The sequence below is a fragment of the Amphibalanus amphitrite genome, unplaced genomic scaffold (assembly GCF_019059575.1).
Source record: "Amphibalanus amphitrite isolate SeventyFive unplaced genomic scaffold, NRLGWU_Aamphi_draft 000100F_arrow, whole genome shotgun sequence".
Lineage (NCBI taxonomy): Eukaryota > Metazoa > Arthropoda > Thecostraca > Balanomorpha > Balanidae > Amphibalanus > Amphibalanus amphitrite.
In genome coordinates, this window is record NW_024881595.1 from 727,344 (window position 1) to 751,411 (window position 24,068).

General features: G+C 48.7%; 3 protein-coding genes across 10 annotated transcripts; 1 reads left to right on the top strand and 2 right to left on the bottom strand.

Moving 5' to 3' along the window:
* Positions 1-277: 277 nt before the first annotated feature.
* Positions 278-12,939, bottom strand: LOC122380536 (GMP synthase [glutamine-hydrolyzing]-like). 3 transcript variants are annotated; one of them, XM_043363764.1, is made up of 14 exons: positions 12,808-12,939; positions 10,046-10,265; positions 9,522-9,734; positions 9,129-9,282; positions 8,804-8,947; positions 8,361-8,526; positions 5,796-5,947; positions 4,047-4,262; positions 3,188-3,367; positions 2,770-2,895; positions 2,259-2,374; positions 1,462-1,576; positions 940-1,128; positions 278-701 (listed from the first exon to the last, which is right to left on the bottom strand). In XM_043363764.1, the coding sequence occupies exons 2-14, from the start codon at positions 10,201-10,203 to the stop codon at positions 600-602; spliced, it is 2,031 nt and encodes a 676-aa protein (XP_043219699.1). In that variant the 5' UTR covers positions 10,204-10,265; positions 12,808-12,939; the 3' UTR covers positions 278-599. The 3 variants fall into 3 exon arrangements, with proteins under 3 accessions (XP_043219699.1, XP_043219698.1, XP_043219697.1); XM_043363763.1 differs by having other exon boundaries at positions 12,812-12,892; XM_043363762.1 differs by lacking the exon at positions 12,808-12,939 and adding an exon at positions 11,337-11,370.
* Positions 12,940-13,332: 393 nt separating this feature from the next.
* On the bottom strand, positions 13,333-19,073 carry LOC122380537 (arginine--tRNA ligase, cytoplasmic-like). Of its 5 annotated transcripts, none has more exons than XM_043363767.1 (2): positions 18,643-19,073; positions 13,333-15,464 (listed from the first exon to the last, which is right to left on the bottom strand). In XM_043363767.1, exon 2 carries the CDS (start codon positions 15,454-15,456, stop codon positions 13,432-13,434), a length of 2,025 nt encoding a protein of 674 aa, XP_043219702.1. In that variant the 5' UTR covers positions 15,457-15,464; positions 18,643-19,073; the 3' UTR covers positions 13,333-13,431. The 5 variants fall into 5 exon arrangements, with proteins under 5 accessions (XP_043219702.1, XP_043219701.1, XP_043219700.1 ...); XM_043363766.1 differs by having other exon boundaries at positions 18,658-18,807; XM_043363765.1 differs by having other exon boundaries at positions 18,648-18,753.
* On the top strand, positions 19,016-24,011 carry LOC122380539 (ubiquitin-like modifier-activating enzyme 5). 2 transcript variants are annotated; one of them, XM_043363771.1, is made up of 8 exons: positions 19,016-19,461; positions 19,805-19,940; positions 20,817-21,013; positions 21,273-21,415; positions 21,683-21,854; positions 22,238-22,351; positions 22,643-22,743; positions 23,012-24,011. In XM_043363771.1, the coding sequence occupies exons 1-8, from the start codon at positions 19,322-19,324 to the stop codon at positions 23,194-23,196; spliced, it is 1,188 nt and encodes a 395-aa protein (XP_043219706.1). In that variant the 5' UTR covers positions 19,016-19,321; the 3' UTR covers positions 23,197-24,011. The 2 variants fall into 2 exon arrangements, with proteins under 2 accessions (XP_043219706.1, XP_043219707.1); XM_043363772.1 differs by having other exon boundaries at positions 19,085-19,603.
* Positions 24,012-24,068: the final 57 nt, after the last annotated feature.

Consider the following 24,068-nt stretch of genomic DNA (forward strand, 5'->3'; position numbering starts at 1 on the left):
CAAACAGAACATCACCGGAAAAGCCATTGCAATCGATGGCAGATCTATCTGAAAGAATCTTGGGTAGATCAGCTAAATACAAATACGTAAGGGCAAATCAGCCAATTCCCGTTTATATGCTTTGCGTCTCCGGTTCTCTGCACACTTACAAAAAAGTCGTGAATCCCAACATTCCTAAGCGCAGTCGTCTCTTATAACGGTACGAAATATTATTAATCCCTGTCAGGCATTGTTCTGCAAGGCATCAGCATTGGACATACTGCATCAAATTGAGAGCCCATGTGTTACAGAATGTATTTCAGTCGCCCCTATGATGAGCCCGAGTCTCAGCAGCCAGCCCACGACCGCATAGCGCCATACAGTGGATCATTAACAAAGTTACAGTTTCACATGCGCGGTCGCCAAGTGACGTCCGTCGTCCCTCCACTCGCCGAGCGCTGACCCGTCGGCGAGCGCCACTGACTTCCTCGTCCTGTGCGCGCACCACGTTCACGATACAACCACCCGCAGATACTAGAAGTCTGACAGCGGCGGCGGCAGGCGCGCCGCGTCCCGATACGACACGATACACGGGAAGGAGGGTCCGCCGGTCAGCCGGCTCACTCCCACTCTGTAGTACCCGGCGGCTTGGCCGTCAGGTCGTACAACACCCGGCTGATGCCACTGACGTTCTGGATTTCCGCCACCATCCGCTTCAGCGTCTGAAAACGAGGGTAAACGTCACATTACTGAGGGCGCAACGGAACAGCTTATCAAGAATGACTCATGCGGCTGCTCTCAACCAGGATATCAACCATGAACCATAACATCTCTATCTCCATTTTTTCCCCAAATTTGACAAACATTAAACTGCCTTTGCGAAATTGAAAGCTTCCATCACAACCGAATTCACCCGAAACCTTACACACCGACGACTTCTCCCGCCGTTGCTGTCCTCACCTCGAGTGGCAGCTGTTTACCGGGCGTGGCCGGCACGCCCGTCATAAAGTCGTGCGTGATGAAGGTGCGGATGACCACGGAGCGCTGGCAGCTCGGCTGGTGGCACGTGGCGTCACGGTCAAAGTGCAGCGGTAGTAGCACCACCGGCATCTGGCTGATGACCGACGCGGAGCCCGACGACGACAGCACCTGGGTGAGACACGGGAGCGGAGGGGTTACAAATGGAGGAATACAAGCGGGAGCGGAGTTACAAACTCTCGAATGAATCAGGTAACAGAAGCTCATGGATGAAATTGCATGCAACAAACACAACTTAATTTTATTTCCCTCTCAAACAGCGGCCTGGATGTATGTAGAGGCTAAAATTATAGAAGCAGCTCATATCACTAATTATCTTCCTCACGACTGATCCCCAAATACATAGCCGGCCTCTCAGGTCTACCACCTACCTTCGGCAAACTATCCCTCCCATTGTGGGACCTGGCACTCCTCCCCCTCGATCGACCCTCCACACCGACTGACCTGATGCGCCACATAGTCCGCCTCTCGGATCTGAGAGAGCACGCCCGAAGTCAGGAACGTGGGCGTCACGGAGGTGAGCGGCGCCTTCACCATGCCGCCGAAGATGTAGCATACCCTGCCGGAGAACATGGCGGCTGTCATGAAGTGCCGATGAGGTTTCAGGTTTGGATACCAGGGCGAGCAACATACGCAAATTAGCTATGTTCGCAACACTACCTGCTAGCATTATATATCCATTTGTTTATCATTATCTATTATTGCGGTTAAGTTGGACGGTGACGACATGACGAATTCAAATGATCTCGGCAACACGACCTAGGATGACCACGTCAGTGTAGTTTGGCCAACAATTGGCAAACCAATTCACTCGAGACCAAGTGATTGACGATTCATTGATCTTTCATTGGCTGAATGGATTGAATGACTGTGCGCTCCAGCAATAACGCAGCCGCGTGTTCTGCTCGCGGCCAGCTGTTCTGTGGAGCGACAATTTCTGTCCGAGGGTAGTATCGATGACGTCACAGGCTCAGTGACGCCACCTTTCTTCCCCTCGACTTCGCGACAAGGCTGAATCCCGTGCGTCAAACACGAACACAGTTGAAAAAAGTATGTATAACACATTTACGTAGGCTCCCTACAGGTTTTTACAGTCTCTCACTCGTCGAGTTTTCCAAGACTTTCGTTAGGTGAGCTACGATAGTAAAATGGCCACCCTCTAGACATGCCATCGATGACGCCATTTCTGCCATTACGTCATTGGAGGAAGCGATCCTCCGCCTATAATGAACGCCGCGTACCTGTTGATGTTGTGGCAGATGCGTGGTATGAGCCGCGCCAGCTGCATCAGGTCGTGCCAGTCGGGCTCGGCGTCGCTGCTCAGGCCGGCGCAGTAGCTGTATGTCCGGCCGTCACCCTGTGAGAACGGTATGGAGCGCACCGAGTTGGCAGTCAAAGGAACAGGTTAGGGTCATTCAGGGACAGGGTCAGAGGATCACTGGAATGCGGGGTCAACGAAAGCCCACAGGTCGACCACTCCCAGCCGGACAGTATCAAAATATGAGCCTGTATCATTATGAGCATGCATCTTGAATAACTATAAAAATGGCATAGACTTTCAAACAGTTTTGGCCTTTACAAGTACGGCACACCATGCACCAGATGTCACTACAAAGCCTAAATAAACGACAAATCATAAAAAAACATTATATTAATACCATCTTCAAACAACTGGCACACATATAAGCATACATTGCTTTCTCACCATTTAAAGACTCTCCCCTCCCTCAAGTAACAAGCATCCGCACTGACCTGAACTCCGACGGTCTGTATGGGCAGCAGTGTGGTGGCCAGCCGGTGCCTGGACGAGATTCGCAGCAGGGTGGTGCGGTCCTCCTCCGATGTCGCGCCGTCTATCCGGTTCAACAGGGCGTGACTCTGCCGGGAGGGGACACGGGGTCAGCGAGACAATGGTGACGAGAGGAGGTGGGATGCATATAATTAGAGTCACAGAGATCCAGAGTAAAGTTACAACAGCAGATGGCGAGACGGCGGTGCCTCTGTGGTCAGTATTCACTCGCTGGATGTAGCAGTGGTCAGTATTGACTCACACGTCCTCTGTAGCTGCCATGGTCGGTGAGTACGCTATATATTATCCTCAATAGTTACACGCCGGCTGTTTCCAGCACTGAATTCAGCTGGTTTGCAGCAGCCTGTGGTCAGTACTCACCCGCTGTTTGCAGCTGTGGTAGTCGGCGATGATTCGCAGCAGCACCTGCGTCTCGGAAAAGTCGGAGCTCATGTAGGGCTCCTCTGCGCAGATGACCCGGATGGCCAGGCCGGGTCCGGGGAACGGGTGACGCTGTACCAGCTCCGGCGGTAGACCCAGGTCGTGGCCCATCTCTCGGACCTGGCAACATGGACAACACCAGGCCGGTCAGGTCAGCCGGTCATACCAGCTGCTCCTGGTACCAGAAGATGCTACGGTCGGGTTACGAAAAGTTAATCTCCTCAATCGAGACGGATATAGCTGATTAGGTCAGCCACGTAATGCGATATCCTCTAAAGCTCGAAATCGAAAACCCATAACTCGCAGACATTTCCTGTCGACCTGTGGCATATCAGAAATTTGTATGTTTATTCATATCCGATGTCCATACAAAAGCAACTATTCTAAATAGACAGACGTTTCGACCTCAGGGTGCCTTCGTAAGTGACTGAAAACACTTCTACATTAATAAATCAATCAAGATATTTTACACTTCTTTGCAAACATGACTGGGACACTTTTAAGTCCTCTTAAGTGTCTTTGCCTTTCTGTCTGTCACGGAGAAATAGCGATGGGTTGGAAAACGAGGTCTGGCTCATTCGAACGACCGCGACGAGAAGTATTATAATTGACATCCATAAATGAGCTGACGCCAGCTGTTGAGGAGGGCTAAAACGAAGGGTGGCCGCTTTGCCCCACTCTCCCCAACAATTCACGGAGATTCTTCGCCACAGCCAATGTGAACACTAATAACATCACCACAGTCCTGTCACCAATCACCGTTAACACCACCATCACCACCATCCTCTCCCACACAAACCTCATCCTTGTGGAAGTCCTTGAGCGGCTCGACGACGCGGCCCTGCTGCCGCAGCTCCCGGACGAGGTCGGTGTCGTTATGGTGTGTCTTTATACACTGCGCCGCGCCAGAGGCCAGCTGGGACGCCGACTCTATGAGGTCGGGTCGCAGCGTACCCTGGCCGAGCAGCACCTCGTCCGGACGCAGCGTCAGCTCGCTGATGACGTCATTGGCCACCTGACGACGGACGGGGGGGGGGACACGCCGGTCACGGTCACGCTTAGCTGTGTCCGTGAGCTCCACTAGGCAATGTGGGTGCATTATCTACGTAGGTAGCTCAGAGCCATGGAACGAAATAATTCATTTTCGCGATAATTTCCGACCTACGTCATTCCAGCTCCAAGTAATCTCAATTCTCACCCACTAATGCATTTAATATTGAACTCTTAACCCGCGCACCGACGGGGGTCTGCGCCAACTTCGCAACGACGGGGGGGGGCGGATGACCGCCCCCCCCCCTGAGATCTCGAGAACGAAGCAAGATAGCGACAAGCGGTAAACGGCATCGGATACGCACGGTCAAGATCTACAATTTTTACTAGGTCATTTTCAGGTCAGGTCAAAGATGACGTCACAGGGGTCGAAAAAGTCAAAATGGCGGCGCTAGATATGGAGAGAGTTTTTCTCGAATAACTTTCGAATTAGTCAAGATAGGAACAAACTAAGGGCATCATCGTAATCCTCTCGTCAATCCGCATCGAATGATATATATATATATATATATATATATATATATATATATATATATATATATATATATATATATATATATATATATATATATATATATATATATATATATATATATATATATATATGTTGACCTCGAAAGGTCAAGGTCAAAGGTTGACCTCAGGTCACGTGACCTCGAGGTCATCATGTATATCATTCGATGCGGATTGACGAGCTGAACACAATGAGACCATCCACGCGTCTGTATCTTGTTCCTGTACGGAGTTATTGGCCAAAAACCTTTGGTGAACTTTGATGATGTCACATGACCTCACAGCTGCCCAACAGCAAAACAGACCTCAAGGTAGTGAAGGTTGATCGTATATGAAGTCATGTATGGTATATGGGGCCATTCCGACCCGTTTTAGTGGTAAAAACAGGGAGTTGATTTTTCCCCCATTGACTTATAATGGGGAGGTCGCGAAATTGACCTGACCTTAGGTCACCGATATCAAAATTCCGAGATATACAAATTGTAGCTACTAATGACCTAATAACATCCTGCGACTTTCAAATGCCTCCGACATCTACTGTAGCTCTGGCACGGTGACAAAGTTGCAAAAAAGTGACTTGAGGTTGGGTCATTCAAAGTGACCTCGTGACCTGACCTTGAAAGGTAGGAGGTTCAAACTTGCACACCATATGTAAAATTGATGAGGGAATAGTCATACCAAATTTCGCGGCGCTACGCGCCGCGGTTTTCCCGCTATTCGCGAAAAACCTCAGGGGGGGGGGCGGATATCTGCCCCCCCCCCGTCGGTGCGCGGGTTAATGCATGGAACACCTTGGCGAATCTACAGAAGAATATAATCTATCTAATATCAATCTTACTTCCCCCAAAATTCATCCACACCGATACTCTGTTCAGGTACAATCCTTCAATCGCGTCATCGCATTCCCGACGAACCGAAGTCCTTATACTTCTCGTAGGTATTCCTCGTTCCCCTCACCCCCCCCCCCCATACATCTTCTCCCCACCTTGATGAATGTGTCGCCAATGATTTTCCGTTTCTGCTCGGGGTGCGTGGTACGACAGAGCAGACCGGTGGCACGTTTCCGAAGCACGCCGTTGGCTCCCGTCTCCGGGATTGTCGTGCTGCCGTTCAGGAAATTATGCCGCGCGTTTATCACTGTCGGGGACACACAGACGGATAGTTTAGTTTATAGCATACAATTACCATGCGCTGGTAACATAAGACAAATAAACATAAAGATAGGGGATCTGGAGGCTGTCATCTTAGTTCCTGAAAACCGTAGCGAACAGCATGAACAAAAGGCACTGTTTGTAAAACTAAAGCTATACTTGTTTGATGTTTCGAGGATATAAATGAAGACAACCGTCTCCAAGCAATCTTCATATATCAAATCATGGTCTCGTATAATCCAAAGAAAAATGTGATTTTTACAAATTATATGACAAATATGGGTGTAGCCAATTCACTTAACTGCCGATACATTTCAAGTGATGTCAAATAACACACAAACAGATTTGATATTCATTAAGTGAATGAAAATCCACGCAGCATACACAGTAGGGCTGACCGAGATTACTTCGAATTGGGTGAATTTCATATTTCGGCTTCGGCTCACTATTTTTCCTATGTAAAATTGAATTTTAGATAGGGTCTTACATGAGACAAAAATTGATCAGGATACATCTTCCGTAGTAAAAATGCAGTTTTATGGGAGCTGTTTTCAGATGTCAGTGGCATATTTGCAACATCAGTTCCGTACCTCCTCTTTCTTATCGATGAATGGTCTTTTGCTTCGAAACCTCATCATACGGCGTACGAGTCTAAGGAATCAGGTTGGATGGAATACCGGTGGATGCAAAAGCCTACGAAACAGGTGAAGCTGCTCTTCAGATCAAGTTAAACTCTTCCAGAATTGCTGAATCTTGCCAGAGGCATTGACAACTAAAGCCTATCCCTCGGCAGGAACAATACAACGGCACTGATTGGTTGTTCACACATATCGTTACAGGTAGCTAAATATAAGCGATATCAATTCGTTGGATGCAAGCTAATAACTATGCCCTTGAATAATTTTTCCTACTATACAGTAACATATAGTGAAAAGGCACATGTCAATGCTGGTGTTAAGGTTAGTACCCAAATCTGTTTGAAAGAACTCTATCAACATATGCAATTGACTTCTCAGCTGATACAAATCATTTAAATCAATTTTATTCAAATTTGTTTGCAATTGTCTACCAACAATCACCATCGAAGTGCACTGAAGGAATATAGCTGAACAAATAAATATTAAACATGTCAATGGGATCAGTAAGTTTAGCGATTTGGCGGTTTCCATTCATCCGAGTCCAGTGATAAGAGTTCCGCGACTTCTGATGCCTTTTTATATTCCATCAGGGCCCATAATTCAAGCAGATAGCCCAAAGCTAAACGTAGATGGATGCTTAGGCCAAACGAACCATCAGGAAGGCATCTGGCGGCATCCAGAATGAAGTAGGTAGGTACCAGCCGTAAGGGCTGTGTTGCAAAGAGGAGTTTTGATTCAGGAACAGCTCATGATCGAAAAAGAAAGAGCGAGAAAGAAGATTGGTGTGAGAGACATCGTGAAGGAGCTGATTCCGCTTATCCTGGCGCAGTGACTGAAATCCAATGCAAGATTCAGCCCTCCAGTCCAGTGATCATCTAGGAGAAGAGTCTCACGGTCAAACAGGAGAAGCTTTGGAGAAGAGTCGAAGGAGTTGCTGTAGGAAGGGCGAAACAAACTGAGAGGAAAGAGTTATGCAAATGCTGAATAAACTACGTAATATCACCACTTGCCCTCATTCCATCCTGTTTTGTGATGAGCCAAATAAAAGGTGTATGAAATACCTAAGGTGATATGGGTTTTTCGTCAATAACTCCCGATCAAATTGAGTTAGCGAGTCGCCAAAGTCACGAATGGACTCAGGAAGACCTGCCGAATCGAGTGATATGCAACATAACCTCTTTTAATCAAGGCCGTGGCCTGAGGGGACCTGACCTGACCTTGACCCGAGGTCAACACCGTAACTTACTCTCACCCGAACAAAAAGTATACCATTCGACGCGCCTGATATAGCAAAACACGATGCTGACAAAATTGCGGCTCTGCGACCATTTTGAGCGAAGTTATTCACCAAAAACCGAACCGGTCTAGCGCCACTTGACCTGACCTCAGAGGTCACCAGATAACCTCAGGCCTTAAAATCGGGTACCAATCGCTGCGTCTCGTAACGGCGTACACGCTCGTTCTTTCTCCAAGGCTCTAGCTCAATTAGGGGCGAAACGGCGAGGGGGGTCGTACCAACCTCTCATTCTCGGCCGGGGTGCGTATAGAAAACCAATAGGTCCGGCGAGGGTTAAATACAAATGTGCAAATTTACTACGAAAGGAGTGTTTTTATCAAAAAATTGCAAGAGGACATCCCACCTTAAAATTCAATTTTACATCGGAAAAAAGGTGAGCCGAACTGAAATTGCAAATTCGAAAATCTCGGTCATCCCTAATACACAGGCATGTGAGCAGTTCGTTCGTCATAAATACTACGCACCCCTGAGTTTGAGTCCGATCTTGCGGAGACTCTGTTCCACCTGCAGACTCTCGTGTTTTCGCATGAACCCGTTGTCGATGTGGACGGCTATCACCTGGTCCTGGCTGAGCGCTTTGTGCAGGAGCGCCGCACACACGGTGGAGTCGACACCACCGCTGACCAGCAGCTGTGGACAGAGAGGTGACGGTTACACCGCGATATCGACAATGGCATTTGAACGATACAATATGGAGGGGCTTCATTGGTTCATCTCCTCTTTGGCAATAGATCTTTGCGGGTCGACGAGGAAACAGCAAAAGTTAATAAGTCTGGGGTATGGACTTTCACCGAGGCATTGAATCTATTCTCAATCAAGTATCCGCTGACAAATACATCCGCAGTCAGCGATAAGATGCAAATCCAGTACACTGTCATAACCGACCGCCAAAGCATCACCGACTGACCAGGACTTTTTGTGAGCCGACGGCGGTGCGGATGTTCTCCAGACACTCGACCTCCCGCGATCGCAGGGTGAACGATCCCGTCACACCGGCCACGTTGTACAGGAAGTTACGCAGCATCGCTGTGCCGTGCTCCGTCAGGTCCACCTGGCATAGAGCAGAACGTCAGTTTACATAGAGCGTATTCAAAAACTTATGAGACAGGCCGGAAACTGGTCAGTACCAACATGTCCGCCTAAAACACGTCGTTTATATGCATTGAAGGATATCTCTACATGCCCATGATACTCCCTAAGCACTCTTCATCCCAGTCCGGTCCATCACCCACCTCTGGGTGGAACTGTACACCGTACAGCCGGAGTTTGTCATTAGCGATGGCGGCCACCAAGTTACCGGAGCGGCCGACCACCTTGAAGTTGTCCGCCACGCGAATCACAGAGTCGCCGTGCGTTAGGAGCACCTGTTGCGTCTTCTCCAGGTCCCTGCGGCGGCGTAAGAGAGCGTCAGGAAGGAGGGGGTCGATCGGGTGACTAGTGCAGACAGATGTAGATTACTGCACTGCTGTAGGTTGCGTCATGGGCAGCCATCGCGCTTCTTTAAATTGGACACAATAAAACTGCTAACTCATACCATCTCTTATTTACTAGAATGAAGAACGTCAAGACAATTCGCAGCGTCGATCGTCCACAAATGCGCCCTTCTCCTATCCATCGCCACTCACTTGAAGAGGACGCACTGGTTGTCGACCTCGATGTCGAACTGTCCGTCCTCACGCTCCTCCTTGGCCTGCACGACGCCGCCGAACTCCTTGTTCATCATGTGGAAGCCGTAGCAGATGCCCAGCACAGGGATGTTGATCCGGAATATGTCCGAGTCATACTGCGGCGAGTCCTCGGCATTGACCGAGCTTGGTCCGCCCGAGATGATGATGGCCCTGGTAGCGAGAAGAGGAGAGACATGTGACATCGGATATCGAAGCGATCATTGGTGAATGAAAGTGAATAACCGACAACTTCCGAGAATGGCTTGTGATGAAGTCAGTTTGAATGCAGATCTACAAACTCTTTCAGCATATCATGTTTAAGACCCCTTAAACTTGACATTATTTCATTGCTGGCGTTTAGGGCTCGCCGACTCCCACATAGCGACTGCCATAAGAACGCTCGGTGGCAGCATGCTTACGTCGAAGGGCAGTTTCAGATCCAAAAATGCCTTCCTTTCTTTTCGCCATCCCATAAGACTCACTTGAAATTGCGCTCCTTCAGCGTGAATGCGGGCGTGTCGAGCGGTAGAATCTCCGTTTCCACGCGTTGTTCGCGCACGCGCCGGTCGATCACCTTGCCGTACTGGGCGCCCGCGTCCAGGATCGCCACCACCTCCGAGTGCGCATGCGCGCCGTTCATGGCGTCAACGCGGTGGCTCGGACAGGGCGCCAGGCGACCCAGGAAGCAGCAGGACAGGATCGCTGCGAACGCGAACCGGGCCGGTCACGGCGGTATATCGTCCCGGTTGGCACACTGCATAATGTGGTGAAATATGAAGTCAGGAGAAGCAGGTACACAGTTGAAAAGAAGTGAAAATGAGCTGAATATTACATGAAATTAAATTGGTGTGGATTCGGGCAGTCAGTTTTTTTGTGACACATAGATTGCAGGTGCATCATACATTGTATGTGAGTTATTGAGATATTGCAATCATATCGAGACAGGCTACACCATGGCATATTTACATCTTGCTAACGCATGCAAATGTCAAGTAGCAGAGCTTAAATGATCAGTATTTGTGCAGTATGCAGGTGAGGTAGTACCATGGGCGAGAGGCCAATAGCCAGTCGCCTTGAGTAGTTTTGAAGTTGTGAACACATGACTGAGCAATATGGGCATTCATTTCATGAAATAAGCTTTTGGAAATAGTCATCTACCTACCTTATGCAACATTCAATAATGCATCACAACTAAAATGCAAGTCAGTGAAGGTGCCAATAAATGACAGGGAACTTTGATTACCTATATAATTTATGTGATGATCACTTTTTTCACAGGATATCAATAAGAGACTGTTGGCTCCCTCTAGCTAGAATATTATCTGTTTCTATGGTAAAGCTAACCACCAGTCACATTTTGGGGTCATATCAAAATCTTATCTCTGTAATTCAAGGTAACCAGCACATGTGACAGCACCTTGCTAAAGCTGAAACATGATTTTTCAAAGAACATGAATGGCCATGGCATTTTGAAGCATCACATTCATATGTTACAAATGCCTCATACAGATACAAGAGGCAAATGGCAATAAAGTAAAAGTGCACTGCAAATCAGCATCAGGGAAATTTGCATTTACAGGTAAACAAAAAGTGTCCATAAACATGCCAGAAATTATTGATAATTTTTGCATAGGAAGCATGCATTTAATAAATATAACCTGAAGTGAATTGAACAGGTGAGTTGAGACCAATTCAACCTCTCAATGGAGTTCTTATGGCAAACAAAACAAAGAAATAAGAAATTCAAATTCAAATTGGTGGGATTCACTCAACTGCTCTGATGCAATGACATCAACCTAAGCTAAGCTAAGCTGATGAAGAAAGCAGGTAGGTAGTGATACATCACTGTAAGAGCAAGCATAATGTGAGAGAAATGTCTAAGGGTACAATGTCAGTGGAAGAAACACTATGTCCCAAACTTTCAAATATATTTAAACCAGGTAATTCAGCATTGCTCAGTTATGTTTCATGACAGTTTGTTATGTTCACAGTTTACCACAAACACTGAACTGCCGTTGCATTAATGATAAGCAAGGCACAATTCCTATGCACATAAGCCTATGAAATGCAATAGGATGCATGGCAGAATTAGCTTTCAAGTCATTTTTATTAAAGGGACTATCCCACCTTCTAAAATGTTGTTAAAATCAGTTAAATTGTGCCCGACTTTATAGATTGGATGACCAGGAACACGGTTCTGGCATTTATTTTTCATTAAACATCTTAGGCTTCCCATATTCCAAACACAAACTTTCAAATATGTGACGTCACAGCCCAAAATTACCTCCTTCCCCAGGCCACATTACTGTCATAAAGCTGATTCTTTTTACTCTGTAGGCACCACAACAAAGTTCAGACCAAGTTTTAAGCGATTTTTCAATGAACAAACCCATTTAAATCAGAATGACTAAACGAGGTGACGTCACACTAACGGTCGCTCCATGTTGAAGATAGGGCCTTGTACAAGGCCCATTTTCAAATGAAGGGAACAAATTTCTTCAACACCAAGAGGCCGCGGGGGTTGAAACCTATATAGATAGTGGTTTCTGAACCTCGCCGCAAACTTGGCTATCTCAACTCAAACCCCATGTTAAAGGTGGGATAGTCCCTTTAAGTAATCATTTATTTCTAAATTAATTTAACTTGTTTACCACTGAGATCAAACTGGTTAATTCATTAGGATAATATCAAAGATATTAGTAGGTAAGTGCAATGAGAGGGTACCTAGCTAGGTTAATCGTTATAGGTATTAGCTCTAGCTCACTTAGCAAGTGAACAAAGTTCTTATAATCAAAATCCAAATCAATACAATGAACACAATTCAGCAATAAATCACCTTCCTATGGTTTATCTTAATATCAAGTGCAACATATGTTCCTTCTTGCCTACCAATGGTCACTAACACGGACACCAAACTGCTCTAGCTCGGACTGTTAGCGGTTTTTTTTCGGACGAAATGAGCTTGGCAAGATCAAAATGTTTGTGCAAGGTAAGACTTCTACTGATAGTTATAACAGTTTTGTGGTCTGTGGATTATCTGCATTATGGTCCGACATATATTTACACTACAAAAAAAAGAAAACATGTAATGCCTAGTTTTTAATCGATCAAACGGAGAAGACAAACTGGAACACGGTCTTCATAAACAATCAGCTAGTGCGAATCACATAACATGTCGATTGAATCGTAGACTTTGCAAGAGAGGTTAAAAGACAATAATCATTATTTTCCATCAAATACCTACCTACGTTCAACACCGAACCTCACGCCACGCCGGTACCACGCATAATAAATTGAATGTCAAGCGCGCGGTCTCAAAACATCAAATGTCGACAAAACCTGCGCAGTGATATGATTTGGTAGCCAATAGATATGGAAGCGGCTTACCTTCATCGCTGGACTTCACGTAGGTAAAGTCAAGATTAATTTCGTAAAGTATTCTCGGACTTTCCGCCTTCCGGTGACGATCATCCGTGTCTTTTATATCTATGAACATAACCTTGATCTATGATGATCCGGCTGAGTAGTATAGGAATCTTGATCCGGCTCTCAGATTTCACAAGATGCCTTTTGATTCCTGCCTTACACACCAGCAGAGTAGATAAGCTGCCACGCATTGCCAATGAGAACTATCGCGATGCCACGACATAAATATGCATTCTTGACAGCTTCTGGACAAATTGACAACGCCCAGTCTATTAACCTAACCCATGCACCCTGAAGCCTAATCCAACATGCAAACGAAACGCAAGAAACGTCAAACACGCGATCATTTGACTGCTGGTTATATTTAAAATAGTCCACAACCAGATCACGGGCTTTGGTGAAAACCATGTCAAAATTAAGCATCGCTTAGAGGGCACAGGGATCACATCTTCTGCACCGTCTTGATGCCCAGGATGTCGAAGCACCTGGTCATCACCTGTGCGGTCGCTTCGCAGAGCAGCATGCGCGACATGTTGACGTTTACCACCTCGCCCGTTTGCCGGTCCTTCTCCACGCAGTAGCAGTTGTCGTAGAACTCGGTGAACGTGGTCGACAACTCATACAGGTAGTCGCATAGACTGTGGATGAAGAGGTCCTCGGTGACGCGTACCACCACCTCTGGGAAGCGCAGCAGCACGCGCGCCAGCTTCCACTCCTTCTCGTGCAGCAGCTGGATGGCGGTGCCAGCTCGGGCCGCCTCCAGCAGCTGTTCGGGCGTTAGCTGCGCCCGGCGGCTGATGGAGCGGATCCGCGTCAGAGCGTACAGCAGGTACGCGGCCGTGTTGCCCCGGTCGTCCAGCATCTTGTCGAACGAGAACACGTACTCGTGGTTGCGGTTGTGTGACAGGTCGGCGTACTTGATACAGCCGTAGGCGACGTTCTCCTGCGCCTCGCGCAGCTCGTCGGCGGTCAGCTCCTGGTCGCGGCCCTTCTCGCGGAGTTTCTCTTGTGCGCGGCGCACACCCTCGTCCAGCAGATCGACCAGCCGCACCGTGTCGCCCGAGCGCGTCTTGAACTTTTTCTTGTCCTCGCCAAGCACGACACCAAAACCGACGTGGTCGCAGCGGACGCCTCCGTCGAGCCAGCCGGCGCGGCGTGCGCACGCGAACACTGACTGCAGGTGGGCGCCCTGGCCGGCATCCACCACGTAGATGAGCCAGTCGGCGCGCTCCTCCTGGATGCGCTGCCGCAGCGCCGCCATGTCCGACGTATCGTACGTGAAGCCGCCGTCCGACTTGACCACCGTCAGCGGCAGGTCGCAGCCGGGCGCAAACATGATCTTCCGGCCGTCGTCCTCCTCCAGGAAACCGGCCTCGGTCAGCTGCTGCACCACACCCTGCATGCGGCTCTGGTAGAACGACTCGCCGCGCGGGACCAGACCGTGCACGTTCAGCCGCTCGTAGATCTTCTCAAACTCGCGCTCGGATACAGCGCAAATGAGCTTCCAGGCTTTGATGATGTCCTCTTCATAGGACTGAAGTCGTACAACGCAGTCGTACGCCCGCTTCTTGAAGGCCTCGTCCTCGTCAAACCGCTTTTTTGATTCCTTGTAGAACGCCTGGAGGTCGGTAATGGGCGGCGTCTCGGTTCGGAAGTTGGGGAACTTGTCGGCGAGGTGAGCGATCAGCATGCCGAACTGGGTGCCCCAGTCACCCAGGTGGTTGATCCGCAGCACATCGTGACCGAGGAAGTCGAGCAGTCGCGCGATGCTGTCGCCTATGATGGTGGAGCGCAGGTGGCCCACGTGCATCTCCTTAGCGATGTTGGGAGACGAGTAGTCGATGACGACGCGTCGGCGAGGCACGGTAGGCGCCGGCACGCCACCCACGATCATCAGCCGCAGCTGCTCCGCCGCGAACGTCTTGTTGACGAACACGTTGATGAAGCCAGCGCCGGCCACTTCCAGCCGTTCGACCAGCGGGCTGCTCGGCACGCAGTCGATGATTTTCTGTGCCACGTCGCGCGGACTCATCTTGACACCCTTGTCCTTGAGTCGCTTCACGATCGGCAGCGCGGCGTTGCACTGGTAGTCGCCGAAGCGCGAGTTCGAATTGACAGCCGTCGCCACTTCATCCATGTCTGGGAAAGCAGCCCGGATGGCGGCGCTGAACAGTTCCGACAGCGCCACGAACAGACACTGCGCTCCGCCCGCCATAGCTGTGCTGCCCGTTTTCGAATGCGCACCGCCTGACTTAGCCTGTTCCTCTTCGGTCGCCCGGCGCAGAATGCCGACGCGGTACCGCAGCTTCTGGTTCTCGGCGCGAAGCCGGGCCACCTCCTCGGAGTCGGTATCGTTGGAGTTCGCAGAGCCAGACAGCAGCTTCTGCAGGGTGCTGTGCAGCTGGCGGATCTCCTCCTCAGCCTGCTCGGCCCTCCTGTTGTACTGCTCCAGCTGCTCGGCACTCATGGTGTTTCCTGGTGACAAGAGCAAACCGTCAGTAATGTGGTATTGTGGGAGTGTCAATGGCACATTGCTAAATAAAAAAGTTTGCTCCCTCGCTACCTACCTGATTTGCTACCACCAAGCCACGGCGAAGTTGAACAGCGTGCACAGATCGGATCCCCTTCCAGGACAGGCCTTCCCCAAGGGTCGATCCTGGCACCCAGGGGTGCAGAATTAGGGGTTTTGGGGGTGCTCGAGCACTCCCTGAAATTCAAAAGTCACCGTGCAATAGTGCTCCAGGGGTGCTTAACCCCGCCGCCGTTTTTGGTACACCTTATCATACATCAATTCTACACATGTTGTGAAAATTTAAGACCAAGGTCATTCAAGGTCAGGTCACCAGGTCACTTGAAGTGACCTCACCTCATAAAAAGTTTTCATGTCAGTCACAGCTACACCGAGTAGCCGATCGCTTTGAAACTTTCAGCGATTGCTAAGAGCAATGCTGCAATAGCATGTACAAAATGTATATCTCAGAATTTTGATACCGATGACCTAAGGTCAGGTCAATTTTGCGACCTCCCCATTATAAATCAATGGGAGAAAATTGAAATGCGCCTCTTTTGGACGAAAGACATTATAAACACTCCCAAACACCGAATTACAAGTGGTTTAGACACACAGAACATGAAAATGGTGTCCGTGACCCTTGTTTATGCCCTGAGGTCATCTTAGGTCACGACTGGTATCTAACAGTTTTTCGCAAATAGCTTTTGATAGAGGCATGCTAGAGCGATGAAAACGCCTTAGATGTGTTCAGCTCGACGATACGGATCGACTGATATGCTGCAACATGATCCTTTCCGGTCAGGTCATGACCTTGACCTGAGGTCAAATTTTCAAGTTGACCTTTCAAGGTCAAATTATAGTTCATTCGATGCGTCTTGACGAGAGGAACACGATGCCGGTAAAAGTAAGCTCGTACAAAGCTTGGGTCAAAAGTTATTGCAGAAAAACTATTTCCGAAAAAATCGGCTATTTTTGCAGTTTTTGCCCCCTGCAGGCAAAACCGTTGACGTTAGGTCAAATCTGAGAGAATTACTCAGAAAGGGCGTTAATAGGGCTATCGAATGCACTTTTCCGCGGCGCTGTAGCTCTATTGGTTCCCGAGTTATGCGTTGGCTTCTTGGAAATTTTCGACATTCGACCTGGAAATCGGCGAAATTTTGCCTTCTATGACCTCTGGTGACCTGACCTTTGACCTGACCAAAAAATTGACCGAAGTGATTTCGTCATTATTTTTGACGCTCTTTCGAACGCCGCCTTCCGCGTATCGCTACGTGGCCCAGGAGCCGAGTTACAAGGGGGTGTTGATTCACTTTGGCGAACTCTGCGCCAGTGTTTGGGGGAAATCAAGCCTTGGATCGCACATCTACGCACAATAACCAGCCAGTCATGGTGTTTCCAAGAACAACAGCTCTGGACGGTAGTTCATGACTACATCACAGGAACACTCGGACTCGAGTATGCAGGGTCGGCGAGGCTACCCGCCATGTCCTACAGAAACGTCGAGCAGTTCGACCACGAGTTCCATGGTTCGCGTGGTAGCCGGCTGCAGTGCAAACTCTCAACACCAGCATGGCCGCTCAAAAAAAAAGAAACATGACCGCTAATGGCAGAAGCTGGCATACCGATCGTCCAAGTCATGTGCAGGTCTCGAGCCACTAAGATGCTCTGCCTGGTGGGATCACTATGCTCTGCCTGGTGGGATCACTACCGACAGACGACCGCGCAAGCGATCGCAGAATAGGGCCGCGGAGACTGAACGAAGACTGATGGAGACTGAAGTACAGACTGGAGATGCCTGGGGAGACTGAAGACACCTCGAGCCTGTCACGTGGAATGAAGCGAGACGCGACTTTAGGTGATGCTCCCTTGCCCCCTATCCCTCACCAACCAGACCATTAAGGAACAAAAAGCACCTTGTCCTCCCCCTCAGGACATGCGATGTGGATCTGAAGTGATGGAACAGTAGAAGGCTGCACCATGAATGAAATTAGTGGAGCCACACCCTCCCCAAGTTCAGGAACTGAGAGCAAAAGGAGTTCAAGATGAGAGATCACTGCAGAAAACCTGTACTTGTGCATTCACAATTAGCTCTACAGTCAGTATTGGAAGCACCGCGCATTGGTGCAGTGGATCCATAAAGCCCATCCAAGGCAGGGCTGTTATATTTGAGTCACTGAACCAATGGACTTGGGGAGTGGATGAGGATGTCAATTGGTCAATTGGTGACTCTCAAATTTAGCAGCCCTTTTTCAGTCAGGCTTGATGGACCCACCACACTGATGCACGGTTCTTTCAAGACTGACTGTGCATTGTGCATTGCACTGCAAGCAGGTGCCCATGGTTCCATGCTCAAACTCTCACATGGTGCTGGTCCTTATGGGCAGAGGTGATGGATGACAGGCAACCACCCTTGGTATCTATCTCGAAACTGGCAAACTGCTGCTCCTCTTCTCCTCCAGGGGCAAGAGAGACCACCTGGCAAATTGGCAGTGGCCAGTGGGACTGGGTGTCCATACTCCATACTCAGTACTCATACCTGCTCACAGTGGTATCCCCAGAAATTAGAAAGCAGACATACTTGCATATAGAGCACTCAGCCTCCATGCAGACGCGCAACGGACGCCCAAGCAATCACAGACAATGTAGCCTAGCTGCTAGAAGGCTGCAGAGGCACAGTGTAGGTTGACTTGCAACCAAGCTCTTCTAGCGAATCCAGGGAATATGTTGCCAAGCCAGGGCTCCAGCATGAGCAGGAGAGAGGCATTGGTTATTCCCCACCTGTGGCCGGGTCGCAGGTGAATTGGAATGGCCCGCCAAGCGTCAGTACCTACCTTTGCCTCATCAGCATAAACCATCCACTTTTCACAAGCAATCAGTTGCCTAGAGTGGTAGGTTGTGTCGCATCACACAGGCTGAATGACAGTTAATGCTGGGACCCAGCGCTCACCATAGATACACTTTACTGTGTGAAAAGCTGAATAACTTAGCTTTCCAGTCAAGTGGAACATCATCTGTAGTCAACTGTACATGTGATGCACCCTGATTGTAATCCACCAAGAAGTTATTTGGTGTGTACCAAGGTGAACCGTAAACCAGGGGGTGCTCTCCTGGTACCATGAAAACAAACACAGATTCACCTACCTTACCAAACCTCACCCAACGCCGCCGGCTGATGATGTGGAAGAGGATGACGAACGTCATGCATCCATGTGCTAATCTATGTCAATGACCTGCTATGTATCGTATAGCTTGCAGCATGCATAGCATGCAGTCCGAGGCTAGAAATGACATCACGAAAAGAACAAGAAACATCGGTACCGAGAAATTTGAGGTGTGTAAGCTTTGTGAACAGTTTTTGAATTATACGAATCGCTCAATAACTGATTTAATGGCAGCGAATGCAGAGAATTGCATTATAATTATGTCCTTTTAGTAAAATAATTTTTGCTATGTACGTCATAATGACGCAAAAAGAGCCGCGACAAATGCTACCATATTAAACGTAAATGAGACATTTAATGATGGTCTGAGACAAATGCACATACGATTTGAGTGTTCGTTCACAGAATCATACGCTCTTGCAACAGGCCGTAAAACGGCATTAGGCCAATTATGTTTTTCTTTTTTTCTGCATTCTCAATTTCTTGAACGTTACGCAGGGCAGAAAGAACAGCTAAAATCAACATTCAATGCAAAACAGGTTGATGTGTTGACCAAAATTCCATATGGTCTCGCTTCGGGGTTGATGTCTTTATGGTTTGATTACTAAGGAAGCATTTGAACTGGAGGTCCACGAGAGATAAAAGGCAAACAAGCAAATATGTCTGAAGAATTGAAGAGAAGAATTGTCGAGCTCGAAAAAGAATTGGAGGCGATAAAAAAGGAATCATGTGAAGAACGACGGGGCCGAGAGAAAATTGAGCAGATGTCTAGTGAAGTTGTGGATGCAAACCCATATAGGTGAAGTATTGTTATTTTATTTATTTTCCTACAAGTCTAAAAACAAAGTGTGAAAGTAACTGATCAAGTTAAAAGAGTGGTTGGGCTTCGTATAAATATTCTTTTACAAGGAATTTATATATATGAAACAACTTTGACTTTGGTGGGTAACTTTATTGTTGTCTTAAATGACTTCCCCCATGAATGAAACGTGGTTATTAGTTAACACCTAAATATTTCATGATGATGGTCACCAATATGCTAGATCAACCATGGTGAGCATTTATCCAAACGGAATCTCTGTTTGCTCATTTTACTTAGCATAATTATCATACCCCTACTGTAACCTTTGATCTTTTTCCAGTCGTTTGATGGCACTGAAGAGGATGGGAATTGTGGACAACTATGAACAGATCAGAGAGTTCGCCGTAGCAGTTGTGGGAGTGGGAGGAGTTGGATCAGTGGCTGCCGAGATGTTAACTCGATGTGGAATCGGTAAGGTGAGCAGCTGCCACTGAACTGTTACCATTTCAGCCACCCTGTAAAGGAGGAGTGGTACTGTTGCAGGGGGCACAGTCCATTCCTGACTCCTCAGACACCATTATGTTAGCTCAATATTGAATATAGTCTTTCCCCATTTGTTGGGAATTATTTCATTTGTTTTTCTCCCACTTCACAATATGACTGCCTTTACTTTTACCAGCTATTTGTTTAATGCCTCTAGCACTGGGGAGTGGCTGCTCACCTGCTGGGTCGATTCAGCTTGATGGAGATAGTATACCTATCCCGTAGCTCAGTTGGTAGAGCACCGGACTCCCGGTAGTGAGAGCCCGGGTTTGAGTCGCTCTGGTGCTCGATATTTGAGACTCCTGATGGGGACAGTTTGCGGTTGGTAGGAGCTGCAGGCACAGCCAGTTGAAGGCAGTTGAGTGGGACAGGCCGTGTCCGGCTTTGAAGGGCATGTTAAACTTTGGCATCTAAATTCTCCCGTGACCCGGAATTGCGCGATCGGACGGTAGGGGTCGGGGTCTATGCAACAAGCTCTGCTTAGCGTGGGCCCCGGCCCCCGGCTCTGTCAATCTGTCCATCCAAACATTGGAGCTAAATCTATAAAGAAAATACCTACAATGCATTTGGACATGCCGTTAATCTTGTGGAATTTCTTTGGTGTGGAATTCCTCACAAAATGGCCGCTCGAGCAAGCCCGTTTCGCCGGATCTCTTGGGATTCCTCGCGTTTCGTGATGCCCGAACGACCGTTTTCGTGAGGAATTCCTCATCGTGGAAATTCCACGCAAAAAATGGCCCGCCCGAACGCAGGCATCGGTTCCTCATCACGTTCAAATTCACTGACATTTGTCATTGTCTCACCCCCAGCTGCTGCTGTTTGACTACGACAAGGTCGAGCTGGCCAACATGAACCGGCTGTTCTACCAGCCGCACCAGGCCGGCCTGAGCAAGGTGGAGGCGGCCGCCCGCACCCTGGTCTCCATCAATCCCGACGTCACCATAGAGTGCCACAATTACAACATCACCACAGTGGACAACTTTGACCACTTCATGGGCAGGATCAGGTCGGTGAGACTGATCAGGGCAGGAGGACACATGAGTGAATATGAAGGATTGTTATGCGGTACCTATGAGGCTGTCCACTCATGAGTGTTTACTGTCCAGTCCAGTCCAATCTACATGCCCACTTAAGTCTGCCTCTTTTAAGTTTCATGCTTATGTGAGCGTCATCATCATATCGAAGAGTTTGCTGATAAGTGACGAGTCCTCAACAAACATCCCATCTGGCTCGATATGATCTGTGCTCTGTCATTCCGCTTTCAGATCCGGCAGTCTAACAGACGGCCCAGTGGACCTGGTGCTCAGCTGTGTGGACAACTTTGAGGCGCGCATGGCCATCAACACGGCCTGCAACGAGCTGGGCCAGACCTGGTTCGAGTCGGGCGTCGCCGAAAACGCCGTCTCCGGTGAGTCCAGCAGGCTATTCGATCAGTCTTGGTCGATCATGTTAGAGATGATCAGTGATCACCTGGGGAAAGCTCAAATCTGCCCACAATGTGCTTTATGAATCTGGTCATTGTAGACTTCTGCCAGTTGCCGTCTGCGGTACACATACATTTGCCAATCCATGAACCATCGTTTTTAAGATCAAGAGTTTTCAAAGCACATCGTCATACGATCTCCACATCTCACAAACTCGCCATCACCTCCCCATCCCCCCTCCCCCTATACAGGTCATATCCAGCTGGTGATACCCGGCGAGCTGGCCTGTTTCGCCTGCGCCCCGCCGCTGATCGTCGCCTCCGGTATCGACGAGAAGACGCTGAAGCGAGACGGCGTGTGCGCTGCCTCGCTTCCCACCACCATGGGCGTCGTGTCCGGGCTTCTCGTCCAGAACACGCTCAAGTGAGTCGGCCGGTGAAGGTTGAGGATAGGATGGGGTACCCAAAGCCGACTTGTAGGTGACGGGTTTGCTTTGAATGACTTTCTGTCTTGTGATAACTTGACTTGTGATGAATGAATGACTTGTTGACGTGAATGTGAAAGACTTGCTGCGCTGTTGCCGTGACTTTGGGTGCAAAAAGGTCGACAAACCTGAACAGGCTCTTATAAAGCCCTTGTAGAGCTAATTGTTTCTTGATGGCGTCCCGCAATCACCTGAACTCGCCGTAATTCTGTATTCCGTAAACTTATTGACAAGTTGTGTGACGTTAACTGTAAGTATACGGTCTGGTCGGTCTGTACAACGAACTCTGTTGCTGACCCCTGACGATGGCCGTCACCGGCAGGTACCTACTGAAGTTCGGCAACGTCACCCACTATCTGGGCTACTCGTCATTGCAGGACTTCTTCCCCACGATGAGCATGAAGCCGAACCCGAGCTGTGACGACTCGTATTGCAGGTGCGTCCTTGCGCTCCTCACCGGAGAATGAGACCACTGATTTTTCGGTAAAATTGATGCCCAAGTAATAAGTTTATAATTAAGTCCCTAAAGACAACAGTAATGCTAACCATTTGGCAGTTTTTTTTCTTCTGTAAGCGAAGTTGGTGTGGCTTGAAACTCTACAGCTAATCGTAGATGCAGGCTCACATGTAGAAGTACTACGAAGCACATTAGCCGGTTCCCTCCATTGGAATCTTTCGTTTTCCGAGCGTTAAGTCACGTGTTCATTGGTTTATCTTCACTCTACAGACAACGGCAGAAGGAGTATCAGGAACGAGAGGCTGCCAAACCCAAAGAGGAGGTGGTGGAAGAAGAAAAGAAGGAAGTGGTGCACGAGGATAACGAATGGGGTGAGTGGAGCAATGCGTGTAAAATAGGCGTAGTGACGCAGACAGACGCACCGCTGGGCAAGCCGATTCGTAGGCTGAGATTTTTCGATGGTATGATTCTTGTTCGGTTGGTGTAATTATGTACTAGCAAATATCTTGCAATATCTGAGTTGCATAGCGCAAATAATACATTAGAATTACGACCAAACTGATCATCCGTCTCGTTGCGACGCATTCCTTCCGTGTTTGTCCCATCCCCTTCCGCTGACCCGAAATTCCTCTCCACCAGGCATCAGTCTGGTGGACGAGACGGCACCGGAGGAGCCAGAGAAGGAGCTGGTACAGGGTGTGCGACTGGCCTACAGCCGCGACGAGCCGGCGCCGCCCCCTCCGACGGTGGACGCGCCGGCGGCGGCGGACACCTCGGACCAGACCAGCCTGGACGACCTGCGCGCTCAGATGATGGCGCTCTGAGGGCGTAAGACGGTGAGAGAGCGGTGAGAGGGATGGGGGAGGGAGGAGTGGAGAGAGTGAGTGGCGAGCGAGAGCAACCACGGCGGAGAGGCGTGTGACGGATTGTGTTGCAGCCTCCGTTCCAAGGGACAAGAGGGTATGAGGAGAGAAAGCGAGTGGGAGTGAATCTTCTGAGCTGATATGATCTGTTCGAGCCGGGTCAGATTCAGATTGCGAGTTATAATTTCCCGAGAGGAGTTCATAGAATATGACAGAAATATGTTGTTATGCCGGTCTCTGGTATTCATTACTTATATTGAAGGAAGACGTCTGTTGGCCCACTGCCATGCGAGAATAACATTCCTGAGAAATGAGTATCGTTTCGTTCCCCGTAATTGTAAGCACTAGTGTGATGACGTGATGCAGAGTTCGTAACACCAAACAATGACTATCTAGTTAAAAGGAGGCTGCTCGCAAGGGCCTAAAACAGCTGCTCGAACCCTGCGTCCAGCACCAAGGAATCGTTAGCTCTAATCATTGAACATCCCAGCCTGACAGACCTGCGTGGCTGCGCCGCTTTACGGAGACCTGATTCTAGACCGACAGCGAAAGCGAACGATGTGACACGATTGTGGTGTGTTGACCACGCCAGAGTATGTGAGTCGATACGACCGTGAAGCCCGATGTGAACGGTCATCATTTTAGACGGAGGAAGAGCTGCTGGAGCTACCGAGCTCCGCTTATGTTGGGCGATATTGATGTTGAGCTATTTATTTTTGACAAGCGGTGGTGTTTTTAAATATTGGTGGTTGGTAAATACAACATAAACCGATCTATCGGTGCGTGTTTTCTGCGTTACAAGCCAGTGAGATTGTCAGCCGTGGGATTTGGTG